The sequence below is a fragment of the Hibiscus syriacus genome, unplaced genomic scaffold, assembly GCF_006381635.1.
Source record: "Hibiscus syriacus cultivar Baekdansim isolate YM2019G1 unplaced genomic scaffold, ASM638163v2 tig00112383_pilon, whole genome shotgun sequence".
NCBI classification, from domain to species: domain Eukaryota; kingdom Viridiplantae; phylum Streptophyta; class Magnoliopsida; order Malvales; family Malvaceae; genus Hibiscus; species Hibiscus syriacus.
In genome coordinates, this window is record NW_024063319.1 from 3382557 (window position 1) to 3406915 (window position 24359).

The 24359-nt window shown below is 34.8% G+C and overlaps 1 protein-coding gene, 1 long non-coding RNA gene and 1 pseudogene across 2 annotated transcripts; all 3 read right to left on the reverse strand.

Moving 5' to 3' along the window:
• Positions 1 to 6588: 6588 nt before the first annotated feature.
• LOC120178976 lies at positions 6589 to 16082 on the reverse strand (annotated as a pseudogene).
• Positions 16083 to 16638: 556 nt separating this feature from the next.
• On the reverse strand, positions 16639 to 18540 carry LOC120178853. The gene is made up of 3 exons (XR_005521558.1): positions 17971 to 18540; positions 17023 to 17292; positions 16639 to 16810 (listed from the first exon to the last, which is right to left on the reverse strand). It is a non-coding gene; the product is annotated as an uncharacterized LOC120178853 (long non-coding RNA).
• A 5170-nt stretch (positions 18541 to 23710) lies between these two features.
• LOC120178835 lies at positions 23711 to 24003 on the reverse strand. The gene has a single exon (XM_039184612.1). The coding sequence runs from the start codon at positions 23986 to 23988 to the stop codon at positions 23737 to 23739; it is 252 nt and encodes an 83-aa protein (XP_039040543.1). The 5' UTR covers positions 23989 to 24003; the 3' UTR covers positions 23711 to 23736.
• Between the last annotated feature and the right edge of the window lie 356 nt (positions 24004 to 24359).

Below are 24359 nucleotides of genomic sequence, written 5' to 3' on the forward strand. Positions count from 1 at the left end.
GCTCACGCATCCCTTTAGTCTACCAAGGATGAGGCCCATAATCTCTACATTGGACACAACACCCTCGACTAAACCACCCCTCACGAGTGTCGAGTCTCGACCCTAGTTAATCAGTTTAAAGTGCCTCGCGCACCACCTAAGGATATCCGGACCGATTCTATTTCTCGATACTAGTATCATTTACTAAAGTGTCATGGGTGTCCTGATCATTTCCCGAGTGTTCAAACAATGTTAGTTTTATGTCACCTTAATTGATCTCGTTTTTATTTGTATTTGATTATTAGTTTGTTCTCACTTGTAGTCTTATTTGAGGGTAAACATCGGGTTCTTGGAAAACCTCATTCCTTCTTTAAATCTATTAAAATAATGCCCTCAAAAATACTATGGTATCGATACTAGCCTCCCAATATCGATATTGTCCCTTTAGTATCGATACTCCTTTAAGGGTATCGTTACTCCACTGCTGATTTCTATCGAAACTAAAGGAGTATTATTGATACTCCTATAGGATGTATAGATACTCTACCCTTGGTATCGATACTCCCCTAGAGTACCGATACCAAAATTGTATACTGGAAAAATGATTTCGATACCCACTTGGCTAGTCTCAAAACCGAACACTGAGTATCGATCCTCTTATGATTAGTATCGATACTCCCCTAAAAAATCACCATGATTTTTGCCTCATAAGAACAATATTGATATTGTTATTGTTCTTACAATATTGATACTCACCCTAAAAAATGTCATCCACATTACTATTTTGAGGTTCTCAATCATTATTAATGTTTTATATGCTCACAAGGGGTCATAAATAGGCTTTAAAACATGTTAAAACTCTAAAAAAAAAAAAATAGAATCTACCATGAAAATGCTCATCATGCTTCAAACTCAATTATTAAACTAAAATGCTTTTCTAATGACCCACAAATGTTATGAAGAAGTTGTAAATGTGTTACCTTAGCTCTTTGGCTGCTAAAATCCCTCCCAAATCAACCAAGGATTAATTTCTCTTTTTTCTTTGCCTTTGAGCACCCTCCCACTTCTTTCACTAAACCTCCCTAAAATCCACTTTTGGAGACTATGACTAAAACTTGAAATATGGGGTTTAAAACGAAACTCTTGGAATGAAGATTTCATTTTTTACCTTCACTAAACTCAACTAAGTTTAAATTTCATGAAGTTTTAATCTTTACTTCACTTGAAAGAAGAAAAAGAAGAAGAGAAGAAAGATAAAATGAAGAGGAAGAGTGTTTGGTGATATTTGAGGGAGTGGTTACGTGAAATCATAAAATATAGAGGAGTATTCTGTAATACCCCAATTTAGGGGCTAAATATTAAGAAATTATAAAGTGGCGGATTTAATTGGTATTTTGAAAGAAACAGTGGGTTAAATTATAAGATTTCAAAGTTGGCAGACCGTTTTAAGAAGTATAGGAAATTCAGTGGCTAAACCCATTATTTACCCATTTTATTTTGGAGAGAATTATAAATCTCTCCCCCGGTATGTTTTCTGAAAAATTTTTCCAGATTTTCCTCTTCATCAACCCCTCTTTGAACTCCGATCTACTCGCCGTCCGACCTCCGATTGACAAGTCGAAACCACCATCGTGTTCGTTGTCAACCGAAGAACAAAACCCCTCAAACCTTTCGTCGTGAATCGTCACCGTTCGTCGTTAATTTTAGTCGGAAGTACCGTCGGTAATAACTCGATTTTAGTTGGGTTTTCATCGATTGATGACGATAGGGTCATCCGTTTACAACACCTCCCGCACCATTGTGTTCCTTGTTCCATTCCGAGTCTGCCGGTGTCATCCTTGGTCTCCGTCGACGGCGGCGCGTGAGGAGGTGAAGCAGTCAAAGTTTCTGATTCGTTGAAATCGAGCTCTCCGCCGTTCAAAAATTTGAACCGAGCTTTGTAAGTATCTCGAAATCGCTCAAAATAATTTTTAGGATTTTTTTCGAGAATTTAGCATTGTTCACGCGCCCCCACACGCAGAGAATTTAGAGCTGTTCACGCACCGCCACTACGCGTGGGGAAGGAAAAAGTGACCCGTTTGACCGGTTTTGGAACTGTTTTGAACGGTCACAACCCGACCCGTTGACCGTTGACCGGCGTTGACCACTGTTGACCAAAACTTTGACTGGCTTTGACCGGGCATTAAACGACCTTTGACTTTGACCGAGTATACCTATCCTGACATTTTTCGACGTTCCAAATCCGATTCCGCTGTCTGTTTTTCGAAATTCGAACCCGAAGACCTCGAAATTGCCGGTCATACCCATTGACTTTGATTTTGACCGAAAATTCCAAATTTTCGAAAAGTCATATTTTATGCTTTCGACGTCATGAATCCGAATCTGAAGTCTGTTTCACCAAATTCAAACCCGGTAAGCTGTTTTTCAATGATTTATCACCTGATTCGATCCGTTTATAGTAATTAAGCTCCGTTTTTGATATAATTTATGTTGATATGTATCTAAGGAATTATTGAAAGTTGAATTGAAGATCAAAGGCGTTCGAATGGAATTTTTATGGTCGATCAGTATTACACGAAAATCGAGATAATACTTTACTACCTCTTTATGCTTTATAGAATATGTTGGTATTGATAAATGCATGAATGGAAATGTTTGGTCTCATATGTGTAATTAATGAAGATCTACACTAGATACGAATACGGTAGAAAGTAGATAACTGAATTTGGCTCAGATGACTATTATAAGAAATTGGAGGACAGTTGGAATTAAATTACAAGTTCTGGAATTAAGTGATAAAAGAATCAACCATGGATTGTAGATTATAATTTATCTCATTAAAGGTACTTAGATGATAAATTATGAGAATATTTTGATTAGGTAAAATTACGAAATTACCCTTATGTTGGAAAATGACAAGAATTATCTCTGGAAGTGGATTAATAAATCTGAAAAGAATTATTGATCTGCTAAAACTATTGATGTGCATAAGAAATGTTAGTTTTACTTGAAAATTATGGATAACCGGTGTTTAACCCCAGGAATGTTTATGCTAGATACTAGAAGTCTTTTAAGGAATCATTTTAAGATCAAAGAATGTTCGAGGAAGCAATTAATCATAGGATCTCTATATTATATTATTTTCGTTAAGAGTTAATATCGAAATTATCTGGTTAAGAAAGTACGAAAATGCCCTTGAGAGGTAAAATAGTCAGAGTTGACCCTGAAGGAGAAAGTACTTTGAGGATTTGTACTTAACTCGATTAAGTACAAATTTTAATTATTAATATTTGTCTTTGTAAAGAAAAAATTCATAATATTGCGTTTGTAAAATCCGAGAAGAAACTTGACCCGAAAATATCCGAGTTATGAGTAAATACCTGAAGAACAATTTATCGGAGGGTGCTCTTTTATTAGAATTGTTCGAACGGACTAGAATAGATGATAAATTGGAATTAAATAATAAGACCGGATGGAGGAAAAAGATTGAAATATCGTGGATCTGTAAAATAACCAAAATACCCCTGTAATGGAAATGACCCAAGAATATCACCAAGCTCATGAATGATGGGATATCCTCGAGCTCTGTTATGATTGGAATAAAACTGAAAACCAAAATGACCAAAATACCCTTATGACCTATATTAAGTAAATGTCTTGGACTAATTAAGGAATCCAAGTAAGCATAGGTATTGGACTACCTTTAAAGGTAATGAAAAACAATTTAAGTGAGTAGATCAACCCTAAAGCTATGTCAATACCTGAATGGCATAGATATTACTGGAACATACGTTCGTCTTCTCAAGTTTGGCTCAATGATAAATTTTGGAAGTATTCAGCTCAGCTCTAGATCGTATTCAGTACTAAGAATTGGATATTTGTTCGACAAATCAACCACAAATATTAAACTGAACGAAAGTACAATATGTATCCGAAATTTAGAAAATGTCCGATTTACTCTGGAAAACTCTTAAGTAACCGGGATAGACTTGACTGTTAAATGAAATAAGTAACCTCAATGATTGATGATTAAATAAGTGATTTGGACGAGTCTGGAAACGTTAACGAACATACATAATGAAATGTTTTTTTATGGGTCATGAACTATAAATCAAGCACGTCAGCATTTCATGATATTGTGGAAGCGTGAAAATGAAATAAAGAATATTGGAATATCTATGGATAAGAATGTTAGGTATAAAATAAATAAATACCCTGGAAGGACAAATAATTGACCAGTCGGTGAGCATTAGTTATGGGAATTATTCATATCGAGTAACTCGTTAATCTGATCAATCGACAAAGATTGTAAAATTTTTGAATCGTTGTTCTCCCTTTTCAGCTCAAATTAGTTAGGTTATATATGAAAATATAAGTAGCTCAGATGTAAAGGATTTTGAATACCCTTTTGATTATGTAGAGCTTTCAAATAAAAATGTATGAATAAGATATGATCTCGATAAGTCTCAATCTGAATAACTTATGATTCCATCAGTTATTGAACTCTTCCAATAGTGATTATAAATCCCAACATTCTATCGGTATATTGAAGATCCGTGTTTCTCTGCCTGATAAGATTATTATGTACTTATGAATAATATCTGTAAACTCTGGTGTGTTCCCTACCCACATGGATATTTTATCTGATTTTCGATTTGAATTCTGATCTGATACTTGACATGGATTTTGATCTGATATCTGATTTGGATTCTGATATGATACTTGACCTGGATTTTGATATGATACTTGACATGAATTATGTTTTGATTTTTGATATATCCGTTTACGGACGGAACATGTTTTATTTGAGGGTATTGTTGGAGGTTACTATATATGCAGGTTCCTCGGCTTTATGCTCGGGGCCTTAATTGGTATGTTGGTGGGTGTATGGTTTGGGGGAACCTACACATTATGGTGTGTTGGTGGGTGTATGGTTCTGGGAAACCTACACATTATGGTGTGTTCGGTTGGAGAGATTACTATGGTTTTTGATAAATGTTTTATGGGAGGGTGTTGTTGAAGGAAGTTATCGTTACCGTTACTGCAAGCTCCTCTGCTTTGTGCTCAGGGCCTTATTTGGTGTGTTGGTGGTGTATGGTTCTGGGGAACCTACACATTATGGTGTGTTTGGTTGGATGGATTAATATGATTTTTGAATAAAAATATGTTTTGAATTGCCACTGTTTTAAAAGAAAAGATATGTATCTTTTCACAGGTTTTGCGGGAACACACTAGATAACCTATTTTGATCTCCTGAACTCAGTCATCCGAAATATTTCTCTGAACTGAAAGCTCATTGTCCGTTACCACCTGAAATATCAGTAGGATCTCTGTTCAGCATAAAAATATGTAAATGTTCGGAAACAATAAGGAAATATATATTTATTTGTATCTGCACGTTCATCAACATCATCTAGTAGTTCTGTATTACTGAGCTTTCCAAAGCTCACTCAGTTACTCATCTTTGCAGGTTAAAAGAATCGTGCCAGTATATCTATCGACTTCAGTAAAGGAGTTCTTCCGGCGATGTTGCAGAGTATGGTACATGTGATTAGGAGGCATGTAATTGTATTTTGATTTATATACGAGTCTGAAAATCTGTTTTATTTTTAAATAGTGACAACTGATTTTATAAGTTACACGTTTCAATAAAAGTTTTAAATTTTCCGCTATTTTTACAGTGGGTCGCTCCGGTGGCCCAAATGTGACACCTCGGATCGGATCTGGTTACCCTTATCGGTTTGTGGGGGTTACATATTCAACTCTTGATTTAAAAAATGGATAATTGCACTTTTGGTCCCTCTTCTTGCTTTCTCATAATAAAATCATCACCACTCTCTAACTCTTAAGCCCAACTCAAGCCCACTATCAACTTAATTTAGTCCAAACTATTTCAATAGGTCTTTTGGGCTCAATTTATAGGTGTCAATCCAAACTACTGACTTGGGGTTCGAGGCGTTATACAAACTCATCATCTTTCATTAAAAAGTTGACGATAGACTGTTGAATATTATATGATAAAACTCATTCCAAAAATCACAAATGACTATCATATCTCAGTCATCATGTTAATATCCTACTCAAACTACAGTAACTTTTTTAATAGAAAATGATGAATTTGAAACATAATGAATAATCAAATAACCATTCTATAACTTTTGATAGTTGAGGGACCTAACAAAGTAACGAATGACCATTTTATAACTTTTAATAGTTGAAAGACTTAATAAAGCAATACCTTATAGTCAGAGGATCATTTGGGTAATTTATCCTTAAATAAATTAATTAAAATCACTATTTGATCGAACACATGATTAATAGATTGAAAAAATTTCATTACAAATGATCATTAGTTGAATAATTTTGTATAATTGTATTTATTATTTTCCATTTATGGAAATTTGAAATAATTTTACTTTAACCCAAAGAATTTACTGATATGAGATAATTTTGTATCAAAGGTAAAATGGTTTGAAGGATAAGAACACATTTCGATTTTCAATACAACCATATATCAGATCAGCACATGCTTATAGAGAATAATTTACTGATTTACAACCCACAAGAAGTCTAAGAAGATATGGATAAAATTGATAAAATGAAAGCTGTCTACCTCTGTTCAAGACTAGGAGCAGTGCTCCCATTGATTGAGCGTCTTTCAGCCAGCCTCAACAGTACATGAGCTGCAAGCAAATGCTGTCGCTCCAAGACAAAATATCGAGCCAAAAGATCAAAGTATTTGGCTTGATTAGAGTGAATAGGAACTCCAGGTTGACCCACTGAAGGGGTTGCTGATGTTAATGCAGATAGAGTTCGAACCTTATATGGAAGATGATAGAAATGTGAAAACCAAAAGGAAAAAGTTATTGCAGAAAATCGTCATCTAAGCTCTGAAGAAAACTGTGTTCAAAGGTTGACATTCAACTTTGAAATAAGACACAAGATCATAGCAAAAAATAAATAAAATAAAATAAAACCACCTCTTGTACAGGTTCACAACCAGCAGTCTGCAGAAAAGGCACCAAATCAGGACCTCCATATTCCAACAGCTCATTCTCAAGACCTAAATCAATCATAGTTCTATACAAGTACTCATGAAATAATCTGTCAGGTGATTGAACACTAAGCTGAACAATATGGCATATAAATTTTCTCTGTGAAGCATTATCAAGGACAGATTGCACAGCAGCAGGCCTAGATGGAGACCCAAATTCCCTCTGTGAACCCTCACCTTTCAGAGAACGTAAAGCACTAGTAATTATATCATAGCAATGTTCACCCTGAGCAATTGCAAATTCTCTGATTGCTTGATCAATTTGCTCATTGAAAGCATCACCCGCAGGATCAAGTGCCAGAGCTTTCTGTAGGGGTAAGCAAACCACAGCTTCATAAAATCTTCAGCATGTCTCAAGTTAAAGATGCAAGAATCTGATTTAAACAAATACTTGTTAAAGAAATCATATTCTAGTCTCTTAATTGAACAAAATCACCTTAAGTCCTCAAGCAGTTTGCAAAGAGTTCTTAAATCAGCGGATTCTGGAACTTTACCTAGGAATTCAAAGGCCTCCCTGGCAAGATTTTCCTTCTAATTAGGATCAGGAGTTACAGCAGCTCTTTCAAGACATTCCACAGACAAGAAAACTTATAATCAGACTCCTTGAAATAGCTAGGACATCCCTCACGTAATTTCACATTTATATCCACGGTTCCCCTGCCATCAGGGCCGGTATAATACTGGGACAACATTTGTTAGTGCAACCCTTCAGAAACTCTAATATATACTTTGAAGAAAAGAAAATCCAGGGAAAAGAAAAGAGTTCATATACTGAACTTCTATGATACTTTATATAAGATCCAATTACCTCCATCGAGGCAGAAATAAGTCTTGTAGCAAGGCAGTCACCCTCCTCAGAGCAAACAAATTGGTGGAATGTCGACTGAACCAATTCCTGGTGGATATTTGCATCAAACCCCTGAACCAAGCGTGTTACATGATGCTGAGAAACAAGCTGTAGTAAAAACAGAGCTTCAGCAGACGTAAGAAGCAACTGACGGATGCACTCCATTGCTCTAACCTGTAGCACAAAACTTTTGTAAGAAACAGATATGAGGCCTAGGGCCAAGTACATGATAAATGGATGCATCAGGAAATTCCACACCACCTCCATTGCAGCCAATTCAGCAGGACTATACGGCAATCGCCGTCTTTTATTTGATGTTCCACCACCATTAGACTCCACACTCCAGGAATAAGCACCAAATAAGTTTCTCACCATGCTCCTATCACTGGCTCCTAATTCTGAACCAGTTCCGTACAGAATAGAACCAGTCATGTCACCTAAACCAGCTACACATCCATAAAGCCCTCTTCTTTTGTTCCTTCTAGACCTTAAGAACATCTCCAAAGCACGAATCTTGTTCTCAAGGACTTGCATCGCCCCAACAGAAAGTCTGCACGCAATCAACCCATTTTCTGATTCTGCATCATAACCACCTTTCACAACCATAACAGGGAGCTCCCAAACAGGAAATAGAAACCTTGATGAGCACAGGCAGAGCCCTTCATGAGCATCTGAGAACACTGGCTCGGCCTCCTGAACAACCTGCCCCATGCTGAAACCCCCAGCTGCTGTTCTAGTATTAGATAATCAGCGAAAGAAGGAAAAGAGTGTCTTAGGATTTTATTAAACAAACCAATAATATACATAAGATACATCCGTAGAAACTGCAGTACACATAGGCGAGTAAACACAAAGGAACCTTGCGTCCCATATACAGCAGCAATAAATCAACCAATCCCTTCCTTAGCTAAGGCATCGGCTTCTATATTGGCTGTCCTGTTACAACCACCTTTCACAACCATAACAGGGAGCTCCCAAACAGGAAATAGAAACCTTGATGAGCACAGGCAGAGCCCTTCATGAGCATCTGAGAACACTGGCTCGGCCTCCTGAACAACCTGCCCCATGCTGAAACCCCCAGCTGCTGTTCTAGTATTAGATAATCAGCGAAAGAAGGAAAAGAGTGTCTTAGGATTTTATTAAACAAACCAATAATATACATCCGTAGAAACTGCAGTACACATAGGCGAGTAAACACAAAGGAACCTTGCGTCCCATATACAGCAGCAATAAATCAACCAATCCCTTCCTTAGCTAAGGCATCGGCTTCTATATTGGCTGTCCTGTTAACCCATCTAACCACCCCTACGAACTCGATAAGCCTGTGAACAATGTCTGTAACCAAAATTGCATAAACATCAGGACAAAAATCAACCCCCTTAATCCAATCCAATGCGATTTTGCTGTCACTTTCAACAATCAACCAGTCCTGAAGTCTATCTCGAAAATCCGCAAAGAATATTAGCCCTTTTTGAATAGCTTTTAACTCCATATAAGTCGGAGGCCCCGGATCAGCAAGCTCCTTGAAAGACCCTAGTGTATGTCCAGAGGAATCTTTTAAAACTCCTCCTAAACCACTCTTCTTCCAATCTTTAGTCGTAGCTGCGTCAACATTAATTTTCACAAAACCCTTAGGAGGGGGATGCCAAGGAAGAGTAGACATAATCATATTAGGTTGAAAGGAACAACAGTCCCCTAAAGAGGGGTCTGAAATAAGAGTCTTTTAGGATATACACCCCTTTATTTTTTTGCTAAAAACCATGAAGCAAGCCTAAATCTTGCTAAAAAGAACTCAACCTCATCCAACTTACCTCCTTCAAAAACAATTAAGTTCCTCAATTTCCAAGTAGTCCACATAACCACCCCTGGAATAAGAGACCAGATCTTAGAATTAGTCCTCAAAGCATCCCAAGCCAGGAGAAAAGTTTTTGCATTAGAATGGAAAACAATCTTAATTCTCCAAAAGTTAAGAAATTTGTTCCAAACAGACCACACCATCGAACAAGAGAAAAACAAATTCGACGGAGACTCTTCCTCCACCATACAAAGAGGGCATAACAGGTTTTGAATTCCTGAAACTCCTCTTTTCACCAGTTCTGTTTTAACAGCCAATCTCCCTAGAACAACCTGCCACATAAAAGATTCAACTTTTGGTGGCAACTGACCCTTCCAAACAATCTTATTCCAAAAGTAAGCCTCCTCCGAACCCAAAGAACCGAATGAACAAAGCTTGACAGCCGACTTAACAGTGAACAATCCATCACCGGTCCCTTTCCAAATCATTCCATCCGAGCTATCCATAGATAGAGTGAAAGACGAGATGACAGCCATCAGATTAGCCCACTGCTCAATCTCCCAATCATTTAAATTTCTGCGAAATTGCACTTCCCAACTCCATCCAGTAGAGCTATACTCCCCAAAGTCAACCAATTTTCCTGTCTTGTTGATGGAAATGGAAAACAGTCTAGGAAAGATAAGCATAAGACGGTAATCCAAAGCCCAAAGGTCCTGCCAAAATCGAATACATTTGTCATCTCCAACTAAACTAGAACACAAACTTCTCAGCTTAAAGCAAACAGGGTCCTCTTTAAAGTGATTAGAAACCACTGATCTCCACTACCAAGAAACTTTGTTTGGAATCTTATTTTCAAACATTAACAAAGAGGGATCCAGATTATATTTAGAACAAATAAAATCCCTCCAAACAGATCCCCTCTCGTTTGCATACCTCCAAGACCATTTTTCTAGAAGTGCTCTATTCATCAAATTCAGATTCATCACACCCAAACCCCCCTCCATCTTAGATTTGCAAACATTCGACCAGCTAACCCAGTGGATCTTACTTTTATCAACTCCACCTCCCCATAAAAAATTTGACATCATTGAATTGTGGATTTTTAGAACCGAAACTGGTATCTTAAAAAGAGATAAATAATAAATAGGGAGCGAACATAAAACCGATTTAATAAGCACCAATCTCCCCGCTAAAGAAAGAGACGCAGCCTTCCAACCTGTTAACTTTTTGGAAAAATTACTGATCACTGGATTCCAAATGGCAGCAGAATTCCTAGTAGCCCCCAAAGGAAGCCCTAGGTAGTCAGAGGGAAAGCTACCAACTGAACAACCAATACTGTGAGCCCACTCATGCACAACCTCATCATTTAAATTCACACCAAACAGTTTACATTTCTTCATATTTAGTTGTAGTCCTGACATAACTTGAAACACTCGAAGCACCCTTTTCACGTTTAGGATTTGCGTTTTCGAAGCACCACTAAAAATAATGAGATCATCCGCAAATTGTAAATGAGATAACTTAAAAGACCCCTCATCCCTCCTTATAATCAGTCCAGAAAACAGCCCCTGAGAAACTGCCTTTAAGATCAATAAATTGAGTATTTCGCCAATAAAATTAAACAACAGAGGAGATAAAGGACATCCCTGTCTAAGACCCTTCGCCATAGGAATTTCCTCAGTAGGAACTCCGTTAACAAGAACAGAAACTGAAGCCGTAGTAACACATCTTCTGATCCAGTTTATCCACCTTGAACCAAAACCCATCTTCTCCATAACTAGAAACAGGGTGTTCCAATCCACCGAATCATAAGCTTTTTTAAAACCAGCCTTGAACACAGCCTTGAAGCCCATTTTTCCTCAAAAAGTCGATTCCTTCATTGGCAATTAAAGAGCAATCTAAGATTTGTCGGCCTGGTATAAAAGCGAATTGAGTAGGACTGATTAAATCCGAAATACAACTCCTCAACCTCCTCGAAAGACACTTAGAAAGAATCTTATATAGTCCACCAACTAAGCTAATGGGTCTAAAATCATCAAGGTCACCACTATTAGATACCTTAGGGATAAGAGTAATAAAGGTATGATTAATACCATGTTCCCACTCTTTCCCCAAATAGAAGTTATTGAAGAACTTCAAGACATCTCCCTTAAGCACATTCCAAAATCTCTTAAAGAAAGCCATATTTAGACCATCTGGTCCAGGAGCTTTATTCCCATTACAAGACTCTAAAGACTCTCAAATTTCCTCCTCAGAGAATTCTTTCTCTAATCTCAAACTCTGCTCGTGAGTAATACTGGAAAAATCCAGCCCTATGTCTTCCACCTGTAAAGTAAACTGATCATTGAAAGCCTTGAAAAAGTGCTCTCTTACTGTTGACTTAATCACATTCGGGTCATGAACAAAGCTGCCATTGACAAGTAGCGCATTCAAGGCATTTCTTTTCCTCCTAATAGAAGCACAAGTATGAAAATATCTTGTGTTTCTGTCCCCATCTTCAACCCACTTCGATCTTGATTTTTGAAACCAAATCTCCTCCTCTATCTTATACAGCCTCCACAATTCTGATCTCAACACCCTCAACTCATATTCTATCTCGGAATTGGAACTCAGTAGATCATGATGAACATCCACTTCAAGCTTCTGAATCTTTAATTCAAGATCAGAAATCAAATCCCCAGGAAACTTGTCTCTCCTCCCTACCCAATTTTTTATTACTATTTTGATATTCTTCAGAATACTGAAAATTCCAGCATTCCTCTGATTTCTCTTACAATCTTGAATTGATGAACTTACCAAATCCTCAAAACCAACTTCATCCATTAAATAATTAAAAAGTTTGAAAGGTTTCTTACCCCAATTAACCCCACCATTTTCAAGCAATACAACGTTATGGTAAGAGATAGACCTTGGCAAAAGATATTGAGCTAAATCTGGAAATGCAACCAAGAATTGATTATCAACCAAAAATCTGTCCAATCTAACGTAGGTTGGGAATCTTGGTTATTACACCAAGTAAATCGGCCACCATTCAATGGCAAATCGATTAAACCAGTGAAGAGCAGAAATTGACTAAAAATCTCAACTGAATTCCTGTTTTGAGCTCTACCCATCTTTTAATCCTCATGAAGATAAACATTAAGGTCCCCTCCAACACAGATAGGATCACTAAGGCCTCCAATGAACAAGCCTAGCTCTTCAAAAAAGCCTCCTTTCTCCTCCTCGATAGAAGGACCATAGACATTAATAAAACTACATCTGAAATTATTGGCACGAAACCTCCTAGTAATAGCAATGAATCTACTGAATATAAACTGATTTTCTAACTCGAAAATATTGTCATTCTAGCAACAGAGTAATCCCCTGGAAGCACCAACCGAAGGGGATTCAATAAACCCTTGCAAGTTGAATAAACCACATCTTTTGATAACAGATTTCTGAAACAACTCCAATTTAGTTTCCTGCAGCCACAAAAATTGGGGGCAACGAGTAGACACAACTCTCTGCACCGCCCTTTGCTTCTCTTTTCTACCCAAACCTCTGACATTCCAAGTCACAATAACAAGCTTTAACTTCATCATAATAAATCGAAAAAATACTCATAACTTCCCCAAGAAATCAACCTTCCCTGAGAAATCAACCTTCCCTAACTACCTCCGATCCATGCTCAAGACTTAATATTTTTTCAATGAAAGTCTCCTTCCCCTCCTTGAAGGAAATGCCTAACAACTGACAAACTTCCCAAGTTGCCAAAGCTTCCTCCATCAAATTCGAAAACTGAGGAGAAAAAACAGTAATCACGTTAACAAGTCCACAGCTTCCCTAGTTAAAACTCTCCTCTCCCTTCTGTATTTCCTACCAATCTTTGAAACAGGAGGGAGAATAGACCGGTCCTCAGAAAGATTCTTACAAAAAATAGGAACCAAAGATTTATTCTGATCATTAGCAGAACCAATGATATGTACATCCTGTTCAATTCCCCTATTTTCTGAAGCAACCCTCTTAATGTTACCTTCAGAAGAGATTTGATTAACTCTTCTCTCCCTTCTTTTAGATCTTCCTGACCCTACAACAGAGATAGGAACTACTGACACATCCTCTCCCATATTTTCTGAAGTGAGCTGCAGAACATCATCCTTTCTAACAGAAATTCCTTTGTGTTCATTCTCAAACCAGTAATTTCTCACCCTAGATCTGCTATAAAATCTTCTATAGCTGGCCATTCTCCTTCTCTCTAAGGGCACACTTTTGGAATAAAGTGTTCTTCTATGCGGGAACAACGATCTGCCTCTTGCCTGACTCACTTCTGTTTCTTCCCCACTACTAGCTTCCTTATCCACGGCAACTACTTCCTCTAACAGATCCTCATTTGGCTTTTTTGAAATCCCTTCAGACTGAGACTGTAATCTATCCTTGGACCCACCAACAATCGAATTAGATTTGAAACTGGGCAAAGCAGTAACCAAATTCTGCATGTTTGTATCCACCAAAACAGTTTGCTGTAGCCCTCCTAGAGCCTCCACCCAGTTTAATTTCACAGCAGGCCCTGAAATTAATTTAGTAACTGGGGAATAAGACTCCCAATTAGAGTCTGAATGGGCTGCTGAACTACTCTGATCCACTACCTCTCTCAGCCCAATACCCGCATATTCCCTATTAGGACTTGAACCAAATTCAAATTTGTCTGACATTCCATTAATGTCGGGTTGTGTGAGAGAATGTTTTTCCAGAGAGTGTTCCCCACTACCCACCATCATCCCACTATCTAGACTTTTGTATACGCACATGTCCAACTTTGACCAAAATCCTTCAGCTGATATCCCCCTATCTTGACTATTCTGGAGCCACGTGTCAACCTTTGACCTGAATCCTTCTGCTGAGTTCACCCTATTGTCTTCTTCCTTCTCTGTGTTTCCACCATCATCTCCCTTTGACACATTGTCACTGCATCTGCCATATAAGAAATTCTACCTCATGTCTCCAAAAGCTTCAGAGATAGATTTAGAGCTAGATCCCACATTAATTTTCACTTTAAACGATCTTCTATAAGATCCTATAATAACAGATTCTTGTACATCAAAAGGACTTGCAACCCTTAACAGCATTCTAGCCAAAGAGAGGTCATCTCTATTTCTTGTTTCCTCCAGTATAGTAACAACCTTTCCCCACTTACCTCCGAGCTTCTCCAAGAAAGGTACACTCCAGCTAAGAAGCGGTAAACCAACCAACTCGACCAAGCAATAAGCCAAAGGGACTCCATCTTCACTTAACAATGTATCTACCCATCTTCAGCTGCCTTTTCAGCAACAACATTGCTTATAAGATTTTCAAAATGAACTACCTTTGCAGCTAGCATCAAACACACAGCAGCTGCTTCACCAACACCAAAACGATTAAAGAAATCCTCTAATATGGGTCTTGGAGAGTTCGACTCCAACAATTTTCTCAGAATATCAATAGTTCAATTGAAAACTACTTCCATCATGCCCATGGTACTGAAAACAACAATTCTCCTCCTTGGTAGTATATGTTGAGTTGAAAAGGTCACCTCTAGCCCACAACTTTCCGGATGCCCTTTCACAGGACTCAACTGAGCTTTCAAATCCACAAAATTCAAGCTCTGAATACAGTGATAAGACAGTGGCAGTTGTATCTGGTAAGGGAGGAACATCTGCCACAAAGAGCATTCGCCCTTCAACGGGCAAGGAAGATGCAGATTCTTGTAACGCTCGGGAACTCCGAACACTTGCTCCTAAATTACTGACAGAGATTACTGTGAGCTTGAATCTCTGCTCACAATGAGAAGTGAAGACATGGTTGGTGGTGACTAATCAGAAAGAACAAGAGTTCCAGCAGAAAAATATGTTGTTTCAACCTTCAGTGAAAGATCCTCAGTCTGAGTCCTACTGGCCAATGACATTTCGCCAAAGGTAAGTCCACCACTGACACCAAAAAGAGACGAAGGCCTAGTGGTTACAATTTTTAAACAGCTTGGCCTATGGTGATGATTGTTAAATCCACCCAAACCTCCGACAGTACTGTTACTTCCATTAGATAAGAAGGTGGAAAGGTACATTCTTCTACCATCTGATAAAATAAAATAGCAACAAGATGCAGCCACTTTGATTCTAGCGTGGATAAAGGGCCTCACTGGCTTCACCTTAATGAGAGCTGCTGGTAATGCGATTTTAATGATTTTCGAAGACAATGCTTCATTGAGAAGTGTGAAGTCGCAGAGTGGTTCTCCATAGTCGAAGCTTGGTCAGAGAGTTTGGTAATGGAGTGTCGTCGAGTATGGTTAGTTTGCGAGGGTGTTCATTTTCACGCATGGAATTGGGATACTTTCAAGAACATTGCTGATAAGTGGGGTTTATTACTAGCTATCAACAAAAGTTGTAAGTCTCCATCATCCTTTGATCGGGCAAAAATTCAAGTCCTCACAAAGGCTGATGAGAGAATTGATGCGATGGTGGAATTGAAGGTTGGTGACAACTTCTTCAAGGTCATGGTGCATGAGATAGAGCCTTCATTCAAACCAAACGCTTGAGCTCCTAAAGAAGACGAGTCTCATTAGATCTTGTCTCTTCAATTGTGGTTTTGTTTTAGTCTATATGGTTGTAGGTGTTGCTTTTAATTTGTATTAGGTTTTGTTGCGCTGTTTTATTCCTACTGCTGGTGGTGTAATTAGAAGTAAGGTGATTTATTGTGGCTTTGGATGAGGTTATATGAGGTTAAGGTGTTTATTGTAATGGTGTACATCACAATGAGAGGATATTCCTTGGTGTCTTTTGTATCGGATATTATTATCAATAAAATTTGAGGTACTCTTTTCTTCCTTCCAATGTTCGTTAACATACTTTTAGTATGTGAGCGAATACGAAGGGAGTTTTTAATGAGACCTCCAACTTCTATAAAAAAAAGGAGAAATTGAAACAAAAGATGATTTTGCTGATCGATTTTGATCCTCTTGGTGCTTTTGTTTGTCTACCTCCATAATGTGCATCTTTCTGATTTAACAAATTCTTTTCTTCAGCCACTTTTTTCAATGGACTGTGTCCACTAGGCCCCATAACAAAAACCTGAATTTTCATATCTTCAGTTCTTGCATATAGAATCTGCCTTTGGTATAACCCACCTGAAAACCAACAAAGATCTCTATTTTTGAAAGCGTATTTAAACACTTGCCAAACGAGAAGTACTCAAGGTCCTCATTGTTAGGTTATCTCACAATTTTATAATCAGAAGGGGGCAAATCATGTAGATAGAGAACTTCTAAATGCGTAGGTGAAATTATAGAAAAAGCAAGATGGCCACACGAGCCAAAAAAATTTAAGTAGCAGAACACACCTTGAAATAACACTCCCTACAACTGCAGTGAGGCAAACTTTACGGCAACGCTTATGCCAGCCTGAACTAGTCGTGTAATGCAGCTCATAGATGTGGCCATCTCGGCCAGCCATGAAAACACGACCCTTATCAGTACATGTGATACAAGTCATTGTAACTCCATCAGAAGGTATTGTATACTCTGGCAAAGACTGCAGTGCAACTTCTGCATAAGGATCAGCTTTATCACCCCCCCCCCCCTCCAGAGCAGCATACTCCTACAAGAATCAACTGATAACAAGCAAGTCTGGTAAGAGAAGTATAAAAAGTCTCACAATTTTCCTCGCTAAAAATGGGGTGCTTGAGTAAAAAGCCTAACGGGTTTCTCTTTTTAATTTTCTTTTATAATTTTTTATTATAAAATTTAAAGAAAAAAGGACCAACATCCTCATAATAGATAGAAAAAGGCATTATATTCTATCAAAAGGTTTTCCTTAAAAAAAGAAATAAATTCACAGCCACCAAAACTTTATCAGGGTAAAAAAAATCTTCAATAAAACAGCTTCTAGAAAATGTATTTTATCATGTTTCATACTTCTTTTTTGTTGGCTCTCGATTTTCTTTTCTTTTTCTTTTCTCAATTTCTACTCTCCTTCTCTTGCTTTGAACTCTGCTCATTTTTTATTTATGAAACAGAGGACAAATGCTGGTATGAAAGTAGAAAATAAAGCAAGTACTACTCTGATTTAGTGTTAAAAAAGAAAGCCTTGCCCTTATTTTCTCCTTCATAACAAAAGCATTTTCCTTTGCCTTTGGTCCCAAAAGCCAGAACTTTTTTTTTTTTGAAATAGATTAGGGAATGAATTAGACTTGAAGCAATCTTTTCAAAATATTAAATGAATTTTATTAAACCCTATTTTATTAGATATAATAAACATATTTTCTTTGATATTATTTATGTATATGTACCTTACTTACTCGGGCAAATGCATTTTTGCACATTGAGCGTCAGGCAATACAGGGGTCAAAACACCTAGACTGCACGTATGCCCTTGCCAGCATTGGATACAACTTCATATTATATTGGGACAGAAAACAAGAAAAAAATCACACAGACAAGTGAATGGAATCAAAGTCCCAAATTGACCATCAATTTTTGACTGAATAGCAGAGATAAATACTAAAGACTTGGTTTTTAGGGGGTAAATTGGTTAAAAAAATTACCTCTCTGGGGTGAGTGGAGTAGGGATGACTGGCATATCTGGAAGCTTCCAAAGCTTTCTCGAGGTCCAACTGGGACGCCACTTCACGGCCAATACGGTCGCTGACGACGAGTCCCGCATTGGTGACATCACGCAGTACAATCTCCTCCACCCACGGCATGGTAAAAACCCTAGAATCAGAAAGGGGGAGAATGTGATTGGATTGGGAAATAAGATCCCCAAGGTTTTCTTTTTTTGAAATACAACCGTAGCTAAATTCGTTTTTTACATGAAATCAAAAGGGTAAGGTAGAAAGGTTAGTGACAGTAAAGAAAGCAAAAGGGTGAAGACACGCTAGTTCTGTTGTATTGCAGTCTTGATATACGACAAAATAAAAGTTTTACTATAAATATTAATATTTTTGATAAAACGATATTATAAATATTTTATCGAAATCCTTTAATTCATTACATAGGAGAATAAGGTCAGTTAAAAAAAATATTTTATCAAAAATGTTAATTTCGTTAATTAATTTTCGGTAGAACTCAATATTAACATTTTCAGTAGAAAAAATAATGTTTTAAGTAATGTTTTACCGGAAATGTTAAACATTTTTTATAGCGCCCAATATTAACATTTTCATAAGAAAAAATAACGTTTTACCGAAAATATTAAAAAATATTAACATTTTCAATAATATTTTTTCTTAACCATATATTAAGGTTATCGTACCTGACATCCCAAACTTTTTTTCTTTAAAATATAAAATCATTGCAATAATTTTTTAATAGTCTCCTGGTTATAAAATAAATATTTAATTAAATATTTTTAATTATCGATAATATATTACGTTTTATAAATACAATTATTGAAACTCATAAAATTTATAAAAGATAATATCTTTTATCATTAAAATTATTCGATGAATTCGTTCAAAAATAATATTTTTATCTGGGATAAACAGGGTATCATTTTTCGCAAATTTTTATTTTGCGTTAACTACATGCATGATAATTTATCTTTGTGTTTTGTCCATTTTTTATTACTAATTTCAAAAAACATAATATATGGTCACTTTTATTTTTATTTAATTAAGATATGGCTACCTCGAGCTAACTGACGTTAAAATCAGTTAAATATTTTAATATATTCACACATTTAGTCCCTGATATTTATATATTATCTCAATTTAGTTATACTTTTAATAAATTAAAATAAATTATATATTTTTTAAATTAAAATAAAAAATATTTTTAATTTAAGTCAATAATAAAATATATTTAATAAATTGATATAAAAATATTTTTAGTTAATATATATAAAATTATATGATATATAATTCATATCACAGGTACCTGGTTCATAATTTTTTATTTTTTATTTAAATTATATTATTTTAAAAAAATTATATAAAAAATTCTAAAATTTAAAATTTAAAAGTATAATATATCTAATCTATACATAAAGTTTAAAAATTCAAATTACATAATTGAAATAAAATTTATTAAAATTTAAAATAAAGAAGTATAATTAAATTTCAAATATTTTGAAGTTAAATTAAATATTTTTAATTATCGATAATATATCACATTTTGTAAATACAATTATTGAAGCTCATAAAATTTATAAAAGATAATATCTTTTATCATTAAAATGGTTTTAGATGAATTTGTTCAAGAACAATATTTATAGAGAACAATATATTATCAGGGATAAAGAGGATATCATTTTTCGCAAATTTTTATTTTGGGTTAACTACATGCATAATAACTTATCTTTGTGTTTTGTCCATTTTTTGTCATTAATTTCAAAAAAACATAAGATATGGTGACTTTTGTTTTTATTTATTTAAGATATGGTCACCTCGAGCTGTCTTTAACATCAGCTAAATATTTTGATATATTAACACATTTGATCCCTGTTATTTACATATTCTCTCAATTTAGTCATACTTTTAATAAATTAAAATAAATTATATATTTTTCAATTAAAATAAAAATAAAATATTTTTAAATTAAGTTAATAATAAAATATATTTAATAATTTGATATAAAAATATTTTTAGTTAATATATATAAAATTATATGATATATAATTCAGATCACGGGTACCCAATTCATAATTTTTTTATTTAAATTATATTATTTTTTAAAAAATTATATAAAAATTTTAAATTTTAAAATTTAAAAGTCTATAATATATATAATCCACACATAAAGTTTAAAAATTCAAATTACATAATTGAAATAAAATTTATTAAAATTTAAAATAAAGATGTATAATTAAATTTCAAATGTTTTGAAGTTAAAAGAAATATTTTAAAAAATATTTTACAATGTTAACGTGAAATAATTTAAGAAATTAAGAATTTAGAACGTTTTGATGTCAAAATTTAAGAAATTTATATTTTAGAATGTTAGAGTGAAATAATTTGAGGATTATGAATAAAAATTTAATATAAAATATAATTAAAAAATAAAAAATATATAATAAATCAGGTAACGTGTCGGAGGGTACCCAATTAACTAACATTTTGTGACTCATGCTCGACCCAGAAACCCGACCGAGTACCCGACCCGGAAAATCTAGTATTTTTATTATAAATACCTTATTTTTTAACTAGGTTAGCGTGTCGGCAGGTCAGCTCAATCGGGTCGAGTATTTTTGAACAACCTTACTGGCATGACATGTGGCTTCATTCGATTGAAGGATTAAATTTATTTTAATTTATTAAAAGTATGATTAAATTGAGAGAATATGTAAATAACAAGGGCAAAATGTGTGATTATATCAAAAATATTTAACTGTTGTTAACGACAATTAACTTGGGGTGACCACATCTTAATTAAATAAAAACGAAAGTGACCATGTAGTTAACCCCTTTTTCATACATGTTTAAAAATTTACATTATTATTTTCAATTTTATCGATCAATAAAATGATAAATTTAAATATTAAATAACGAGAAAGAAAAATAGAATAAACGAGTTGAAGAAGATGATCAACAATCAAGTAATATCCAGATAGAGAGAATCCCTTTTTTCCAACCTTGCAAGGTAGTTTATACATGAATTCTTAGTGTTGGTGTTTGGACTATAATGATAGTTATTTGTCAATTCACATGATCAGTAGCTCTTGCTCTAACATGATAGATTTAACTAGCAGAGTAAATGAGCTTGTCAGTAATCATGTCTCTTATCCTTTCCTTCTCCAATCGCTCTTCGTCCCCTCTCAAAAACTCGTTGTCGGTAGTGATAAAGGAAAGAGGCGACTGAAGGTTTGAGCACAAAAGATTTAAGAATTTAGATTTTTTTTAGATTTTGTAAAATTTGAGACTTACAAAATTAATTTCTAAAATTTTAAATAAAATCTAAAAAGTTATAAATGTACCACGTGTCATTTTTTATTTCTTTTTATTTAACCTAGGGTTCATTTATAATTTTAATCAAATCTAAAAAAAATTAAATGCACCGTAGATTTTATTTAACCTAAAGTGCATTTATAAAATCTAAAAAGTAATTTTTAAAATTTTATTTAACAATGAACCCTTAAATATCTTACAATCACTTATGTTCGAACAAACGACCTTTAGACATAATAATTATCTATTTTACTATCGAAGTAACTTCGTTCGTGAATCATATGTCATGTTTTAAATGATTGAGATATTCTTTTTTTAATATCATTAATGGTCCCACTTTAAATAATATCAAAGAAAATGTTAAAAATACTATTTTGATAAAAGAAATTCTACACACCTAAAATAAATAATAAATATAATTTAAACCCTTATATTTTAATTAAGGCTAAATAGCTATTCTGCTGATTATATCATTATATCATATCTATGGTGGTGTTCTCCTCGTTATCCGTTTATCTTTGCAGGCAATGTTTTCTTAAAAGAGATATTAATCATTTTAGAATTTTATTCTGATATAATCATTTCATAATTAGCCCCAGCTATTTGCTTTCTTTTCTTCTTGCCCGTGTCTCTTTTCTCTTTCATTAGCATGCGGTGGCACTAGCTAGAGGTGTTCATTCAGTTAAAACGGTAGCTGATTGAATCGAATTACTATTAATCGAATTAATCGAATTTTTTTTCCTTTAACTGTTAATCCAATCGAATCGAACTTTTTTTTAAAAATATTAACCGAACGAATAAATTTCGGTTAATTTTTGAATTAACCGAAAGTTTTTAAAATTTTATAATTTATATAAAAAATGAATATTTTTTAATTCAAAAAACAATTTACAATTAATTTAAATAATATATAATTATAAAATAAAAATTTTATATAGATTTTTAATTAATTAATATTTATTTAGGTTTAAAAGTTATTGGATATTAAATTATTAATTGGGTTTTAAATAGTTTGGGCTGAGTCCATATGTTATATATAATATATTTAATATTTAAAATTTAATTTCAGTTAATTATGTTAATTAACCGATTTCGAACCGAATTAATCATTAACTGAATTCTAAAAAATTTATTAACCGTTCCCCGACCGAACTAATTCGGTGGTCGACCGAATTAACTGAACTAATTCGGTTCGATCGGTTAATTCTGTTAAAACCGAAAAATGAACACCCCTAGCACTAGCCTTCGTGTTGGTCCATATATATTTTTATTTTATATTTTTATTTTTTTATTTTAGAATAACTCTATCTTTAATATTCAAATTTCTCTACTTTCATAACACCCTTTTTTAACTTTCATAGCACGTTTTTTCTCTTCCTTTTAGAACGCTTTTTTTTTATTTTCTTACAAGGTTTAATTTAACATTGTCATGGCTGATTAAGATGGTGCTCATTTATTAATAGGCAACTTGCAATCACAAATAATTATCTCGTAATGTTTGGCTCTGATTTGCATTTTGTCGTTGATCTTTCAGTAGTTTAAATCCTTTATTGTGATTTGTTTGCCGTAACAGTCAATTTTATCCGTATCTACCTGTTGTTCGAGTTTCTCTAAATGAGATTTTCATTTTTTTCTTAGATGGTCCTAATATGATCTTGATTAATTTCTTAACTATTTTAGAAGAATATCTAAATTATGTATTAAATTTACAGATTTTTATCATAAATTTTGGATTTTTCTTATTTATTAATAAAATTAGTTGATTTATTTATAAAATATATATTAATTATTTTAGGAGTTACAGTAAAAAATTCAAATAGCAAACAGATAGTGATGTCACGACGGCATCCAAGAACGTTATCGTGGAAAGTAGTGGTGTACAACAAAATCACACCAATAACAATCTATCACGATAGATTTAATTATATCAATAATCGTGATAAACACAACAATAGTGAAAACACGGTCATAGCCGTAATTTAAATCCTGATTTTTTGCTACAACCAAAGAGGTCAAGAAAACAGAGGAAGTTGATTTAATCTAACAAAAAAGTCGTACTGTAAGAAAAAGTATTATGAACAGGGAAGAAGAAGATAAGAAAGAGAAAGGGTACAACAGATAGAACAAAGATACAGAAAGCAACCATTTCTCATCTTCTTCAGGTGACAATTTCTACGAATTCCCAACAGATATGGGTCGTTCAGCTAACCCCAGAGGGGACCGGGACCGGGACCTTTGCCTGCTGATCTCTCGAGCCACCCGTCTCATATCCGGCTGCTGCAGCGATGGATGCTTGATCTTCTCGAACTCTTGCTTTATCTTCATCACTTGGCTATGAATCGGCACACCTTTATATCCATCATCGTCTCTTGTAACCGAATTGTTTTCATGGCGGCTGCTGCTGCTGATCTTCATTTCCTCCATACTCTGAACTTGGAAATTGGAACCAAACCCTTTTTTTCCTGATACAAAAACTGCTAATCCTTCACCCCAAAGGCCCTTGTACACCTGCTTTTGGGGATGGGTTTAAGGGTTTATATATACGGTGAGAATAATGAAGACTTGATTTCTTCATGGAAGGAAGCCGACGGGCAAAGGCGTGCAAATTTCTCCACTTGTATTTATTTAGAAGACTCTTTCGATTCCTTAGGTTGAATATCCAAGTGGACCTGTCTTCCCTTTGAAATTTTGATGGACGGCTTGATATACACGTGTCATGTTAATGTTATCTTTATACAACGTGCAAATTGGCTAGTTTTGTTTTGTAATGGAATAGGTGGCCCGACTGCTGCCTC